The sequence below is a fragment of the Mustela lutreola genome, chromosome 9 (genome assembly GCF_030435805.1).
Source record: "Mustela lutreola isolate mMusLut2 chromosome 9, mMusLut2.pri, whole genome shotgun sequence".
NCBI lineage: Eukaryota > Metazoa > Chordata > Mammalia > Carnivora > Mustelidae > Mustela > Mustela lutreola.
In genome coordinates this window covers 806593-822307 of record NC_081298.1, presented here as the reverse complement: position 1 = coordinate 822307, position 15715 = coordinate 806593, and the positions used below count along the sequence as shown (strand labels likewise).

Below are 15715 nucleotides of genomic sequence, written 5' to 3'. Positions count from 1 at the left end.
TTCCCATCCCCTCCAAAACCTCTGCAGGCCTGTCCTGCCCTTGCCCAGTGCTCTGTGTGGTCACCTGGAGTCCTGGCTCTGGGGCCACAGTAGGGGAGCTCCTGGGGCAGCTGGGCTTCCAGACGCCCGTGTAGAAAGCTCATGGAGCCCTTCCCTCAGCCAGGAGAGGGGGTGCACAGACAGCAGTCCTCCTGCCCTGTCTCAGAGGGGCTCCTGGGATGCTCCCAGGCCTGGCCAGCAAGCTCGGCCCTGCTGAGCCTCCTGGAGGCCCAAGTGCCAGGGACTCCCTTGTGTGGCCTGGTCTCCTTTGCCCGGCCTCAGAAGCCTCACTCCAGGGGAAGGTGTCTCGTGGGGCCGATACAGCCACCCAGGCGTCCTGGCTCTGGTCATCTCCAGGGAAGGCCAGTGCCTGCATGGACAGCACGTCTCTCAGCTTGCAAGCAAGAGCATTCTCAGGCGGGTGTGGGCTTGAGGGAGGAGGGGACTGTGGAGAGGGGTGCTGGCCCCTCTCCCCCGTGACAGCCCGGCCCCGCTTGCTGGGAGGGAGATGGTCTCAGTCCAGGGATATAACCCTCCAAACCCAGCTGCCTCCGAACGTCTCAGGCAGGACAGGAGTCTTGTCTGCTCCCCAGGAGCACATTGCGTGGGTCCTAGGTGGTCTTCAGACCCGTCGGTGATGGCTGGGGTGACCTGCAGCTGTCTTGCCCGGTCTCCCACCGGGCGTCGTCGTATCTGGGAGGACTTCACAGCAGAGATACGGCACCCCTGAGGTCTAGGCGGCCGGCTGCTGGAGGCATGGACAGATGCATTCGTGTTTGAAAACGGACTGTTAACTGAGAAATGGGGGCAGGTATTGGGAGGCGGCGCATGGCGGGGTCAAGGGCAGGGCTCCTGCGTCTGCCGGGAGAGGGTTGAGTTGCTCCGTCTGAAACCACGGACGAGGAAAGCGCACCGTCCCCTCCCACAGACAACTTGCATAGCTTCAGGGCAAGGTCGCACCCAGGAACCGACCCGGTAGCGCCACAAATGCGTTCAGACAGTGACTTTTACTCTTTGTATTTTCAGCATTCTCAATATTTCCAGAATAACATGTGATTGCTATTTTTACCTCCATGCCTCTCTTTCATTATGTAAGCTGTAAGCCGCTCACGGGTAGCTCTTTGTTCCGGGACTCCCTAACGCGCGGGTGCACAGCGCCGGGAAGGTTCTGCACAGACACAGACCCGCGCTGGCGCAGCTTGTGGGACATCTGCCCCTGGGTGTGCAGAGGAAGGTGCCCTCCCTCGGCTCAGGCAGCGAACCCCCTTTCTGAGCCGCTTCCTCACTCCCACCTCGTAATTCGCAAAACTAGGCGTGTTTGGGATGTCCCGGCTTGAGAGATACTGCTTCTACCTTGCCTGCCCCGAAGCGGTAGGGTCGGAGGGGCCCCCAGAGGAAGCTGCCTCTGCCGCCAGGGCCATCGGGGAGGGCCCCCCGAACCCGTCCTGTCCCCATCCCCAGAGCATGCAAGCCAAACTAGGGGCTGCAGGGCTCCCCCCACCACGAGAAAAGTAGCCTGGAGGCTGGGTCCCCACCTCCCTGTCCATCTGAGGGTCAGGGTGGACCAGGGGCAGAGGGCTGACCCCTGAGGAAAGCTCCCGCCCTGGGACAGGCAGACCTGAGGGAAGGGTCCCTCTTCATCCCAGACAGTGGAGTGTGGAGAGGCAAGGACCCAACGTCCTGAGACCAACATGTTGAGAGCTTCCGTCTGGGCTCCAGCCCCCACAGCCCCTGAGCTGTGCCCCATCCCTGCTTCCATCGCCCACCAGGCCACCCTGGCCTTGGGAGCCAGGAGGGGGGCAGAGGTGCAGCCGCCACGCTAGTTGCTACCTGCTTTCCCAGCCACACCCTTCACTGGGGTTTCCTGCAGGGACCCCAGTGGCTTTGGGCCTCTGCCAGGAGCAGGTTTCAGGGCCTCTCCGGGACCCTGGCAGCATCCAGTACAGCCAGGAGGGCGGCAGGGTTCCTGGAAGGCGAGGCGGCAGCCCCTCCCCTGCACCTGAGGCGTAGGTGGAGTGCGGGGGGGGGGGGGGGGGCAGGGGCTGGCGGGGGGGGGGGGGGGCTTCGGCCGGGTCTGTGGTCAGTGGCGCCGAAGGGGAGGGAGGGCCAGTGGGGCAGGTGCCCCGTCAGGTCCAACCTAAGTTAGACCCCAGACCCCTCCACCTCCTTCCAGGTCTTCCGTGACCCTTGCCGCGCTACGGCCCACCCTGCAATGGCTTTGCTGCCGGCCCCAGCGCAGGGTCGCCGTCCGGCCCCACCGCCCACTGTCAGCCCACTGCCCCCATCAGCCCTCCTCCCCCCACTGTCAGCCCCCCACCCCCTCCCAGCGACAGCAATGACCGTACAGAGCCCGGTTCCTCACTTGATTCGTCACAAACTTGTTTTCAAGGGCTGCTGCCCTGTGAGCAGATGGGAGATGTGCGCTGCCAGGAGAAGCATGTTAGTGATGAGAAAGGGTTTAGGGCCTGAATGGGCGCAAGAGTCGGGTTTGCCCCAGGAAGCTGGGAGAAGGTTTGGGCTCCTGGGCAGGGCAGTGGGGCGGCGGGAGTGGGGGAGACCGGGGCTGCCGCGCCCACCCCCGTCCAGGCTTTCTCTGCATCCTTTCCACACCACAGCCTGTTCTGCCTACCTGGGAGCTCCAGCTTCCCTGGGTACGGCCCTCCCCTGTGTCCGCTAACTGTTGGGCTTCGGGGCACTGGGACCCCTGGGCTTGAGCTGGTTGGTGGAGACCGTGTGGCCATGACCAGGTCTGAGGGAAGGCTGCCCCACATGGCCAGTGGCTTTGATCTGGGCCTGGGGTAAATGCAGGTTACCTGGGACCCCTGGCCAGCGGTGGGAGCACCCCATGCATACCTAGCCAGGCAGAGGTGCCCCGGGCAGGCCCAGGGAGGTGGGCTAGTCCTGAGGCAGAGCAGGGGGCACCAGGGAGGGCAGTGGGACGGCGGGTCGGGTCACCCAAGCAGCAGGGCGGGTCTGACACAACAGGTGCAGGTATTCAGAACTGCAACCCTTCCCCAGAGGTCCCTAGTGTCTGGGTCACATGGCCTCCAGGGCTGCAATTCCAATGGGAAAACTAAGCCCACACTGTGTGGCTTCACCCTCCAGCCTAGTCCCACCGGGACACTGAGGCTGAGGGAGGTGACAGAGGTGAGCTCAGGCCAGCCCCTTCTGCAGTGCCTCGGGAAGGGCACAAGCCCAGTTATCCCCAATCCTCATAGCTTAAGGGCTAGAGCTGTCCACTGACCTGCTGAGACCTCCTGCTCTGGCCGGCCGGGTGAATGTCTCGTGCCCCCTCTGCTCCAGGGTTCAGAGCAGAATGTCCAGGGAAACTGCTCCAGGAGCCAGCCCGTCACTAGACAACCCTGTCCCTGGGAGCCTGGTGTCATCCCTGAGAGAGGGGGGTGCCCTCCCCTCTGGGGGAGCACTGACTGCATAGTTCAGAGCCCCTGGACCTTCTACCTTCAGAGGCTGGCACTGGCATCTGGCCCAGGAACTTGGGGCTGACCCACAGCATCGCCACCCCCTTCTCCCTGCCTCCCTCCTCCCCCAGGGCCTGGAGCCGGCCGTAGCCATCTGTGGCCTTGGGAGAGGCGTCTGTGCTCCAGCCTCTCCCGCTCCATCCTGAGAGGCACCGCCCACCCCGGGAGCCCCGTGACACACTCCTGTTGCCTAGAGCGCGTGACGCCAGCCGCCACACTGGCCCCTTCCAGAAAGCAGCAGCCCCCTGCCCGCTCCCCCACTGCTGCATCCAGTGGGGCAGGATTGGGCCCGCCCTCGTCACCCGGCTGTTGTAGGCAAAGGCCACTGCTCTCCCCGGGCGGGGCCGAGGGATCAGGAGCCCCGAGGCACGCTGGCTGGCACATTCCAGGCCTGGCTTCCGTGAGCCCCACTGCCGCCGCAGAACTGGTCAGGGCTGGGATTTGCGCTATGGGGCTGGAGGACAGAGCCAAGTGCTGGTGCTGGGACCCAGAGCCAGGCTGCTGGGAAGTCGGCAGTGGTCCCACACGGGGGCGCGGTGGACCCCTCTCTCTGTGCGGCCACACTGTGGGCCAGTACACCAGCGGTGCCCTGTCCGGGGGAGGGCAGGACCACATAGATGGGCAGATCCTGGGCCAGCCGCGCCCCCTCTCAGGGCAGGAGGAAGAGGAGGAGGGGTCCAGGGCTACCCCAGCGGCAAGACCGGCCTTCCCCGGGATGGGCTCTGAGGAGCTGCGGCTGGCCTCCTTCTGCGACTGGCCACTGACCGCCGTGGTGAGGCCTGAGCGGCTGGCTGCTGCAGGCTTCTTCTACACTGGTGAGTTCTGGGGGCGCCACTGGGGACCCTGCGGGCCTGGAGCCCCTCCCCCTATAGCAGGGCGGCGCTGGCCCTGGGCAGAGGGGGCAGGGGTCCCATGGCCTTTCTGCACCTGTCCCCTGCCTCGAAGTCTCCACTTGGGTGGCCAGTGCACAGGGGGAGTTGGGCTGGAAAGCGTGTGGGGCATCCACGGGGTCCTGGGGTCCAGGGTCAGGTCTGTAGCACCCCCAACCCGTGGACCCTGTGGATCCCCAGGGTGAGGGCTGTGGGGGCAGAGACAGGAGGCACCTGGCACTCTCCTCTCCGTCACTGGGACATCCATCCAGGCCGTGACCCTGCCCCTGTATGCCTGCAGGCATTGCATTCCCCTGAATGGAAGTCTGCACCACTGCCCAGGCACTACTATCCCTACTTCGCCTCTGAGAAAGTGGGGTGCTTGTGAAACCCAAGAATAAGAGCAGAGAGGGGGCAGAGACCCTGGGTGCCCCCATGGCTCATGAGCGACCCCAGATAGCCCTTGGCACATAAGGGAAGGCCACCTGGGAGCCCCCACAGCCCTGGGGGACACACCTGGCTGAGCGGGTGGGTACCAAGAGATCGGAAGTGGGCAGGGCCAGCATCCATGTTCCGCCCAGGCCAGCAAGACAAAGTGAGGTGCTTCTTCTGCTGCGGGGGTCTGCAGAGCTGGGAGCAAGGGGATGACCCCTGGACAGAGCACGCAGAGTGGTTCCCCAGGTGAGGACCCTGCAGGCCGCTCTTAGGGCTGGGTACGGGCCAGCTTCCCCTTCCAGGGGCGGGGGCGGGACTGCCGCATTCTGGGGCCGGGGGCGTCTGAGGACAGAATGTTTGCTGTTCCTTCCCTGACGCTCCATAGAAGTTGTCTCCAAAACAGTCTTCCCAGTAAGGGCCTCACCCTCCGTGACCCCCAGCTGCCCGCTGCAGGGCCCTGTGGGGGCACAAGGCTGGCTAGAGGGGCTCTCCTGCAGCCCAAGCCGCACCACGGGGCCTCCCAACCTGCTTCCTTCAGGTGTGAGTTTCTGCTCCAGACGAGGGGACAGGACTTTGTCCGCAGCGTGCAGGAGGCCCGCTGCCACCCGCTCTGCTCCTGGGTGAGTCCTGCCTCTCCTTGGGACTTGGGGGAAGGGTCCCTCGCCCCTCCCCGCAACTCCTCTGTCGACTCTAGGCACAGATGTTCTCTGGCTCCTTTCAGGACCAACCAGAAGAGCCAGAAGACGGGTCCCCTGCCGTCCCATCAGGTGAGCCGTGGTGCCTGCCCCGGGCTCTGCTCTCCAGGCGCCTTCGGCCCACCCCGTGGAGGAGGCGATCAGTGCCGGGAGACTGAGGCTCCTCGGTCAGCTGTCAGGGGCCTACCTGGGCTCGCTCTGGGCGCAGGAGGCTGCGTGTGGGGGCACTGTGCCTGGGGCTGCAGGGGAGAGGAAGCAGCCCCTGCTACCACTGAGCAACCCACCGTGGGCATCGCCAACCCCCGGGCCGGCACTGGGAGCGTGGAGAGGAGACACAGGTGTACCAGGTGCCCCCTGGCCCCCGCGGTGGCTATAGTCGTGAGCCCACAGGGGGCAGCGGCTGCTGTCTACACTGAGCCCAGAACCGCAGGGTGAGGGCCCGAGGGGCTCCGGGGCTCAGACCCCGGCTCTTCTTAGTGCGTTGCAAGTGACTTCCTCCCTGAGCCTCATCGCCCCGAGCCCTGAGACGGAGGCGGTGCCAACCGTCGGGAACTGAGCCGGGCTACACCGGGCCCCTGGCGGGGTTCTGTCCCCAGTGGCCTCGGCGATGAGCTCTGACTGTCTTTCCGTGTCGTGGTGCGTCTGAATCACAGGGAACGTCCCTCCCTGGAACCTCGATAAGGCGGCCACGATGGCCTCAAAGGCCCCTGGGGACCAGCCACAGTAGCAAGCCGCCACCTCTCTCCCATGACCCTGAGCACCGCCCCCTGACCCCGGCCCTCCTCTCCTGGGTCCAGTGCCCCTCTCCCTGTCTTGTAGGTACCGGGGACAGCCAGGAGTGGTCCGCACGGTGCCAGTGCCCAGCGGTGCAGGCCGTGCTGCGCATGGGCTTTGGGCCGGACCGCGTGCGGAACCTGCTGCAGCGGAAGTATGGCTGGGCAGGGCCGGCAGACCTCTCCGCATCCTGGCTGGTGGCAGACCTGCTCCAGGAGGACGACGGAGACCGGGGGCCGGGGACCAGAGGTACGTTGCTGCCCCAGCGTCTCCCTGCTCATCCCTTCTGGGCGCAGCCCCCCGGGCCGGGTACATGCTCCCACGGCTACCATGCAGGGTCTGCGGGGACACATCCTGGTGGCGTGGGCTCTGGGGTTTACGGCATGGTGGGGAGCGGGCTCCTGTCAGAGCCTCTGGGTGGGGTTTCACGTCCCCTGGGGAGCCTCTGTTCTGTTCCTCACCCCTACAGCTCCTGTCCACACAGGTCCCGAGCTGCCCACGCCCAGAAGAGAGGCCCAGTCAGAAGGTGCCAGGGAGTCAGGTGAGGGTGGGGCCCACCTGGGGGCAGGGCCAGCTCCCCTGCCTCCTGGGGGAGGGGGCCCTCTTCCATCGGCCCAGGAGAGATGACAGAGATCTGAGGTAGACACGGGGTCCTCCGGGGCAGGGGGGAGCCCAGGCCCAGAGGCACCTCCGGGTTCTCGAACCCCAGGGGCCGGGGATGCGGGAGAGCAGCTGCGGCGCCTACAGGAGGAGCGGACCTGCAAAGTCTGCCTGGACCGCACCGTGGACACTGTCTTCGTGCCCTGCGGCCACCTGGTCTGTGCCGAGTGCGCACCCGCCCTGCAGCTGTGCCCCGTCTGCAGGGCCCCCGTCCACAGCTGCGTGCGCACCTTCCTGTCCTAGGCCAGGTGAGTGGCCACGGCGCTGCCCACGGGCAGAGCCCAGCCTGGCCTGCCTTGGGCACGTCCTTCCCCGTGTGGGCCTCACAGATGTCTGGACGGGCCTGGACGGGGACCCCCCCCGCCCGCCATCCCGAGCTCCTTATCTCCCGCGATCTTAACTCCGGGGGGGCCAGCCTGGCGGGATGGCGGCAGGGAGCACGTCGGATCTCCTCCAGCTCCCCGGCCCTGGCAGGTGTGGCCAATCAGCACGCTACCTTCCCCTGACGCTCAGATCCTTGCCCTGGGTCCTTCTCAACACAGCACCCTGGCTGGCCACCACCGCTCTGCTGGGGCATCTTAACCATACCAGCCAGGCCCAGCTCTGCCTCGATTTCCCCAGTGATCGGGGGATAAGGCCCCCTGTCCAGCTGGGTGTGTGGGCCGCAGCCGGGCCCAGGGGAAGGAGCTCCGGCGGTGCACTGCGTGAGGAGGGGCCTGGCCGCCACGGCCAGGAGGGAGTGCGTGACAGGTGTGGGAGGGGAACGTGAACCTTTGATTTGTACAGGGGCAGAAAGCTTGGCCTCCTGGTTGTCAAGGGATTCTGTGCTTCTCCCCATCTCTCCGAGCACCTGCCGGGGGCTCCAGTGGCTGGGGAGGGGCTCCTCCTGCAGGCTGAGGCCCCTGGTCCGTGGACGAGCCGACAGGGCACCGCCCGATCATCCTTCCTCCTCTCCCAGGTGCCGGCTGCCACGCGGGCGCCCTGCCCATCTCCGCCTACTCCTCGGGCCACAGGGCAGGCCTGCTGAGGACAGGGGAGCTGGCAACCAGAACGGGCCGTCCCCAGTCCCCAGCCGTAGGCCAGGGTGGAAGGGAGCTGCGGACGGCGTGGCGAAGGGGGTCTGAAGCGGGGTTTTCGGCGCTTTTGGAGATTCACAGTAAAGTGGTGGGTTTTCCCTGGACCGTGCTCAGCGGCCTCTGTTCCAGATGTGCCAGCCCCGCCCACCCGCTCACCAGCTGGGCGGCCAGCCCCTCCCGGCATGTCCCCCCAGGCCTCCTCGTGCCTGGCGGGGCCCCTTCCGTCCCCTCTCCTCTCCCTCATTCTGTTCTCAGCGTCCTGATGACTCCTAAAGCCACCTTGCCTCAGGTCACTTCTGAGACTGGGCTTGTAAATGCCCACCAAATCCTGCCTCTCGGGGAAGCAGGTCTGCGGGGCAGTGTTCTGTTTTCTACATGAGGGCACTTTGGGGATCCTGTAGGACCAAGGCTTAAACCCTTTCTGTGAACAGCACCACTGGCCAAGGACAAGGAAGGGCCCTGCTCTTGGACAGAGGGGGCCTCTGCTCCTGGCCGCACCCAGCCGCCTCCCCAGGGCTCCATCAGCGGCCCCCGGAGCAGGTGGGGACTTTGCCTGGGTGACAGCTCACAGCAGCCCGGGTGTGCCGTGTTTAACCAGGAGCCCGGCTGCTCGGAGTGGTGGTGGGGGTCACTGTGAGTTTACAGTGGCCTTTGTGGTGGGGTCACACTTTCCTGTCTCAGAGTCCTTGCAGCCACCCCTCCCCCAGCCACAGGGCATGCAACCTCGGGGCAGGGGGTTGGGTGGTGGTGCAGAGGGGCTGGTGTAGGCACCCATGGAGGGCTCGTCAGATGGCAGCTGGGCCAGCTGGGGGCGGGGGCAACAGAGACCCCTGCAGTCTTCTGTGTCTTCTCTCCCTTTTTTTTTCCCAGAAAAAGGAAAAATTATAAATTCTTCTGAGGTTGTAGCCATCCCCAGGTTAGCCTTGGCCCCAATGGCCTGGCTGGTGTCTGGTCACTTGGCCCCGGAGGCAGAAGGGAGGCCAGGGGAGTCTCCCCGCAGTCTTCGGTGGTCCTTGGGGCTGGAGGTCACACGCAGAGGGACTGATGCTTCTCATTTACGCAGGCCTGTGGGGGCAAGGGAGAGGTGGGCAGAGCTCAGAGAGCCCTGAGCGGCAGCCCTTGGCACTGGGGCGGGAAGGCTGGGGCAGTCAGCCATCAGCAGAGCTGCCCCCTCTGCCTCAGAGAGCCCCAAATGCAAAAGGGACAACATCCCAGCAGCAGAGGGTTCCTGGCCTTTGGCCAGGTGGGGCTTCTAGGACCCCAGCCTTGTGTCTACAGACAGCAGGATTTGGGCCACGAAGCTGGGGGTGTGGAATGAGGGGCCACCCTAGTCCTGGCCACCCGGGCTCCAGTGGCTGGAGGAAGAACCTGCAAGGCCCTCCCAGCCTGGCGAACCCCTCCAGAGCCCCGCATGCCCGAGGCAGTCCGCTCTCATCCTCTGCCAACGCCGCGTGGCCTGAGTGAGGACTCTCCTGTCACAGAGATGGGATGCTTGCCACCCCTGACGGCCCTGGGCTGAGAGGGGCTTTCACCTGTAGGGTGGAAAGGGTGTGGCTGCCAAGAGGGCGGGGGACTCTAGGGGAGGGCCACAGGGGTTGCCTCGAGGGCAGGATCGTGTCCGAGGGCCTCGGTGGGATGGGGGAAGGGGAACCACAGCTCCACAATGACAAGGACCCCAGTTCTTGGACCCCAAGTTTCAGGATTGTATGTGGGACCTGGCAAGGCCTGCTTGAGAGGAGGCGGACAGCGCCCAGTTACCCCCATCCTGAGCCGGGGGCACGCAGGGTTCTGGACTCTACTTTTTAAGAGGAAAGAAGTCTGATTCTCCAAAGAAACCAACACCCCAAACTTCCTGCCTCAGTGAGACCCCTCGAGAAGACGTCGCCCTCTTGCGAGGAGGTCTCTCCAGTCCAGGTCCCTCCAGCACAAAACCATTTCAGACCCAAGTCCATGGACTCTGCCGGGCTTGCAGCTCCAGCGGGTGGGCGCCACGCCCCAGAGCCTCGGCTTTTCCACACCCAGCGCAGAGCCGGCACGGAGCCGATCTCGGAGAGCAAGGAATAGGTGGACGGACGGACGATGGACAGATGGGCGGATAGGCAGACGGATGCCTGGTGAGGCTTCCACAAGGAGAGAAGCCTCGCAGCTACGCTAAACCAACCAGCCAGGCCCAGCCAGGGGTGGGCTCTGCTGGCCATGCTTACTAGTGCGCCTGCTCGAACAAGAGGCTGGAAGGCTTCTCCTTGACGAGGTGAGAAGTGGGTCAAATCCACCAATGAAATCCACTGAAAGAAAACAAGATCCAAACAATGGAAAAGATGGCAGAAAGAGAGCACGCCCAACCACAAACCTCTGTGTGCTAATGGCAGAGGCGGGCTGAGCCTGGGGGGCCCCAAGGGGAGGGCAGGCACCGCCCTAGGCCCGGCCCAGGCCTGGCCATGTCCCTCTGGAGGATGGACAGTGTGACTCCCCAGGCAGAATGTTCCGGTGGACACTGGCGAGCTCAGCAGGGGGAGGCAGCCTGCAGGGCCGGTCTGGGTCCCCAGGGCTGCGGGGCACCTCACTGTGGCCCAACCACTGCCCCCCGTCGCGTCCACGAACATCAGCCACCTGTGTCTGCGCAACAGGCGGGCGGCTGACCTTGCTGGGCAGAGGTGATGCACTTCTGAACCGCAGGGCCGACTCCCGCGCCGGAACATTTTAATGTGACCAATACGTGAATTCCTCTTAGTTTTCTCCCAGCCGGCAGTGGTCTGAGTGACGGTTTGGGGGTCACGCAGCGTGAGAGCCGGGGGACCTGGGGGCTGGTCCAGAGCCAGTCTGGTCTCCCAGTATAGGAAGCCATTCGGCCCCCAGAGAGGGCTCTGCCCCCAGGAGCAGTGGCCCCCAGGTGCACCCAGGCCCAACCCACCCCAGCCTTGTCTTCTGCAGAGTCTTTCCAGGAAATCGTGGCAGAGCCAGGGGCAGTCAGGCCTGGCAAGCGTGCTGAGATGTTGCAAATCAGAGGAAGGCCAAGGGGGTCCCCCTTTGTGAGCAGGGGGCCTGATGGGGCCTGATGGGGCCTGATGGGGCCACCACAGCCAGCAGGGCCCGGTCTCTCGGCTGCAGGAGACAGAGCGGCCCACCCCTCTGCAGGTCTGAGGGCTGAACCTCTGCCTGCGGCTGCTGTGGGGGCTGTGGTGGGACCTGCCCTGCAGTCTAGGAGCCCTCAGACCTGGAGGCTTGGGTGTGAGCTGAGCCCTGGTGCCCAAAGCCCGGGGACCCCCTCATCTGTTCTTCCCTCTGCTCAGACATGGACCCCCGAGGGCAGGGGGATCCACCTAAGAGGCGAGGTCTCAGGCTTTGCCAGCAGAAGTCCAGGAGAGGGGCGCCTGGGTGGCTCAGTGGGTTAAAGCCTCTGCCTTCGTCTCAGGTCGTGATCTCAGGGTCCTGGGATTGAGCCCCACGTCAGGCTCTCTGCTCAGCAGGGAGCCTGCTCCCCCCACCCCCCACCTGCCTCTCTGCCTACTTGTGATCTCTGTCAAATAAATAAATAAAATCATAAAAAAAAGAAGTCCAGGAGAACGCAGAGTCACCATCTCTGTGTCCAACCTTCTGCTCCTTGCCCACGGCCTGGACAGTCCAGGCCAGCTCACCAAGAGGCTATTGTGCCACCCGGGGGGCCGCACACTTACAGCTGTCCTCCTCGGCGAAAACGCTGACCATGTAGCAGGCGTAGACGAAGGCCAGGGGCTGAAAGACTCCGAGAGGCCAGGATGAGGACAAGGCAAGCTCACAGGGGACAGAAGCTCCAGGGTGTCCCAACATGAGGCCACAGCCCTGCCAGGCCTCGGTTTCCTCATCTGTAAAATGCACAAGGAGAGCGTGTCTGTGGGACTTCCTCAGCTTCGACGTTCCAAGTGGCATCTGAACTCCTTGCGGGGGGGTGAGCGGGGTAAGGGCTGGCCAGTGGGTGAGTCCGGAAGGTGACCACCTGCTTTAACGAGAGGCTAAGGTGCAGAGAGAAGCCTTCAGAGACACAACCACAGCTGATGGACCCCCAGACCGAACCCCGAACCCCAGTTCCAGCCCAGCCATCACTGTGGGGTCCTCTTGCCGTAACCAACCACCAGCTTTCTCCTTCTCGGGGAGGGGGTGCCCACATGCAGACACGGCTGGAGAAGTTGGAGCCAGCCAGGTTGGATGGTTCGGCTGCAGGTGCCAAGGACCCAGCTCCGCGGGCAGTTCTAGACAGAGTGGACAGGACTGGCTGCTGCCGTGAGGGAGTCAGCGGCTTGACTGGGCAGAGGCTCCCCAGCCAGTCCCACGGGAGGACACTCAGAATTCAGGGCAGAGGACAGGTGGGCATTAGGTGCCCCACGGACAGTGAGACACCAGGACCACTGTGGGAGAAAGGGCTCCAGTTGAGATGGAGGGGCTGGCACTGCCTGTGGTCCGGTCTCTCTGCACTCATGTGGCCCAGGCGATGTAACCAAGGGTTAACACCTCCCGAGGGTGGCATTCACGCCGCCGGGGAGCTGCATCCTCCTTATGGGAATGAGGGGACCATCCCTGACTCAGCCAGAGCCCAGCGTGGGCCCTGAGCAGGACTGCTTGTTTCTAACATGCATCCCAGTGCCACAGGGCCAGAGGTTCCCAGGAAATGCCCACTGTCCTGCGTGCTCACAGGGCCTTGGGAGAGGCTGGCAGTCCCAGCTCACCTGGGAGGCTCTGCCCAGGGAAGCAAAGCCAGCCTCCTCCACGGATGCTGGGAAGCTGCAAGGCTGCTGAGGATGGTGAGGTCATGCTGTCGGCCATCCGAGCATCTCCCACACCAAGCAGGGGTCTCCACCCCAAGGATGCAGCTTGGAGCAGGAGTCCGATGGCAGTGGCTTGGGGGGTGCTACACCTGACCCTGCTCCACATTCCCCACCCCTTGTGGTGTGGATGGTGTCCATGCTCCAGCGTCCTCCTGCTTGGGTCAGCCAATGGGGAGCCCAGCAGAAGGAAGGGGAGAAACAAAGTGTGGACCCCTCTGTCCCTTCTCCTCAGCTGTATCCCAGGGGCAGGTGGACAGCTCCAATGAGCTCTGCCTGGATGTAACTCCTCCCCACACCCTTGCGGGCCAGAGGGCAACGGCTCTGTGCCTACACACCCCAGGGGAGTGGGATACGCTGTGTTGTCCCTCGCGTGGCACCCAGACTTAGAACAGCCCTTCACCAGCCCCTGGACATTAACCCAACCAAAGGGCACCACCTCGGTCTTGCAAGGGATTCTGACTTGTCGGGGGGACAAAGAGAAAAGGTGCTTCACAGGGGGGCCTCCTATGGAGAGAAGGCACAGCAGATCTTCTGAGAGAGGGTGGTGGGGTCTGTCTGTAAGACTAGCACAACCCAGGGTGGGGTAAGAAATGGCATGGGGTGGACAGGAAGGTGGCCAGCAGCACGGTCTTGGAAGCAAGGGGAAGGACAGCATTTCCAGCTGCCTCCCCGGGGATGGCCAGAGGGGTTTACGTAAGCTCTGGGCCTTGGTATCTTCACGCACAGATCAGGCCCAATAGTCCCCCCTTGATGCCACAAGCCGGTCTCCTCCCCCTCCAGAGGGAAGCTTGAGGAGTCCTCTGGAACTCTTATGGGAACCTGGTGTCCCTCCCAGGAAGGGCCGGGCTGGAGCTGGCCGTGGTGCTGAAACCTCCTCCCCCCCCCCACCCCCCCCACTCTTCCTCCGCAGGGTCCTGGGGAAAGACACCCCATGACCCCACCTCTGCCTTCCCACCTCCTGTCTGTCCCCTGCACCCCACTCCCAGCTGCTCTCCGAAGTTCCCAGAAGCCCATGGGACCTGCAGACTCTGTTCCACCAGCACGAGGCTACCTGCCTCCATGGCAGGTTCTTTCCTCACCAGCCAGACCGCAGGCCAGCCAGCTAAGGGCTCGCCCCTCCAAGCCCTCCAGAACAATCACCAGAGGGCTGGCTCCTGGGGGGCAAAGCACGTACCAGCGAACCAGTATTTAGAAACTCGCATTTCATGAAAGAAAGTGCATCCCTGCGACCCAGTGGACCCGTCTCTCCCACAGACACACGGAACTCCCCTCCAGCACCAGCAGCAGCATGTTGGAAACTCCCACCAAGAATCTTCATTTGTTCTTCCCCAGTTCCCTTTGCCTTGTCTTTTTAAAAATTCTGTAAATGTATGGAGGAGTGTCCTTGCCAAGCTGGTTCTTTCTCCTTTCGAGGAAGCACCTGGGTTCCCACGCATTTTCAGGTAACCATGACCCTCATTTTGTATCAGTGAGTGAGGTCTGCAGCACCAGCACCGGCGCTGGCTTCTGGCCATGGGGACAGCACCCCAAATGCCCCAGTCTCATCGTCCGTCGGACCTATAAAAACCAGAGGAGGGAACGCTGGAAGTGGGCAGCCCACCTGAGCTGCCGTGTTTTCTTATGCTGCGGACCACCACGAGCAGCCAAGCATTGCCCAAGACTCAGAATTCAATTTCCAGTGCCAGCTGCTGGATGCTGAACCTCTGTCCTGTAAACCCACCTGGACACATGGATGTCGACGCCACTGTTTACACCAAGCAAAGTCAGGAGCCTCCAGATCTGACCAGTTCCCTCCAGGGACGCGGTGGACATACCCGAACTGCTCCGTGTGTCCTTTGCGGTGCTCATGGAGCTACTGGCCAACACAGGCTGAGCTCCTCCTGCAAGCACATTCACCGGAGCCTTGATGTGACCTCCCCCAAAAGGTCCTTCCCCCCTGCTTCCCAGGCCACAGAACAGGAAGCTGAGAAACGGGGCTCAAGTGGCTCATGAAGGTGGTGCCCGCCCGACCCAGGACCTCTGCACTGCCCAGGGCTGGAGAAGCACTAGCCAGACTGGACTCCATTGTGAGGTTCAAGGCTCACCTGGACACACACTCCAAGGTCCTGGGGCAAAGCCACCTGGCTCCTTGCTGGTAAGCCTTGGGTCCTGTGGTGGAAGCGAGGCAGGACAGGAGTGAGTGGGCTCCGTTGGACAATCAGGTCAAGAGGCTCCTTGCCCGGCCTCCCCAGGGCCACCAAAGCCTGTAGTTGGGCCTGTCCCGGGCCTAACCCGGCCCTGCACTACCCGCACAGCCTGCACGACACACAGCTTCAGAAAGGGACCTGGGTTGGTCTCCAAGGGGGCAGCACGTTGCCACGCGCGTCCTCCAGGAGCCAGAAGCCATCTGTGTGACCCCGAGAAATTGTTTCGTTGCTGTCATGGGTTGGATCGTAGCCTCAGAAATACACGATCAAGTCCTCACCCCCAGCACCTGCGAATACGGTCCTATTTGGAAGCACTCTTTGAAGAGACAAAATTAAGACAAAATTAAGACGAGGCCACCCCAGATGCTGAGATGTAAGGAAAAGTGATGAGATCTGACACACGAAACACAAGAAAGAAGGCTGTGTGAAAACGAGCCACGTCTGCCAGTGGGGACGTCCAACACCGGAGCTGGGGCAGCCCCTCCGCCCGAGCCCCTGGCAGGAACCCACCCTGCAGAACCTTGATTTTGGAGTCCTGCCTCCAGAACGGAGAAAAACCAATGTTTGCAGTGGCCTGTCATAGTACTTTGTTACGGTGTCCCTGGGAGACTAAAGGACTGAAAAGCCAGAAACCACCGGCCCAGCTGGCGTGGCCTGGCCATGCATGGAGCAGCAGGCGTCCCTTTCAGGGAGGAGCCCAGCA

At 63.5% G+C, this 15715-nt stretch overlaps 1 protein-coding gene and 1 long non-coding RNA gene across 4 annotated transcripts; one reads left to right on the top strand and one right to left on the bottom strand.

The window, feature by feature from the left end:
* LOC131807313 (uncharacterized) lies at positions 1 to 3656 on the bottom strand. Of its 2 annotated transcripts, none has more exons than XR_009344386.1 (3): positions 3284 to 3656; positions 597 to 787; positions 1 to 409 (listed from the first exon to the last, which is right to left on the bottom strand). It is a non-coding gene; the product is annotated as an uncharacterized LOC131807313 (long non-coding RNA). The 2 variants fall into 2 exon arrangements; XR_009344385.1 differs by having other exon boundaries at positions 597 to 784.
* A 50-nt stretch (positions 3657 to 3706) lies between these two features.
* BIRC7 (baculoviral IAP repeat containing 7) lies at positions 3707 to 8957 on the top strand. 2 transcript variants are annotated; one of them, XM_059132537.1, is made up of 8 exons: positions 3707 to 4333; positions 4969 to 5068; positions 5361 to 5442; positions 5544 to 5589; positions 6337 to 6540; positions 6776 to 6832; positions 7001 to 7199; positions 7910 to 8957. In XM_059132537.1, the coding sequence occupies exons 1-7, from the start codon at positions 3967 to 3969 to the stop codon at positions 7192 to 7194; spliced, it is 1050 nt and encodes a 349-aa protein (XP_058988520.1). In that variant the 5' UTR covers positions 3707 to 3966; the 3' UTR covers positions 7195 to 7199; positions 7910 to 8957. The 2 variants fall into 2 exon arrangements, with proteins under 2 accessions (XP_058988520.1, XP_058988519.1); XM_059132536.1 differs by having other exon boundaries at positions 7001 to 8874.
* Positions 8958 to 15715: the final 6758 nt, after the last annotated feature.

What these genes read in the sequence shown, in the direction of transcription:
- BIRC7 (XM_059132537.1), top strand. Translation starts at nt 3,967, where the DNA reads ATGGGGCTGGAGGACAGAGCCAAGTGCTGGTGCTGGGACCCAGAGCCA. An exon ending in CACGCAGAGTGGTTCCCCAG is followed by an intron (nt 5,069 to 5,360) that starts GTGAGGACCCTG and finishes TGCTTCCTTCAG; the next exon opens with GTGTGAGTTTCTGCTCCAGA. An exon ending in GCCACCCGCTCTGCTCCTGG is followed by an intron (nt 5,443 to 5,543) that starts GTGAGTCCTGCC and finishes GGCTCCTTTCAG; the next exon opens with GACCAACCAGAAGAGCCAGA.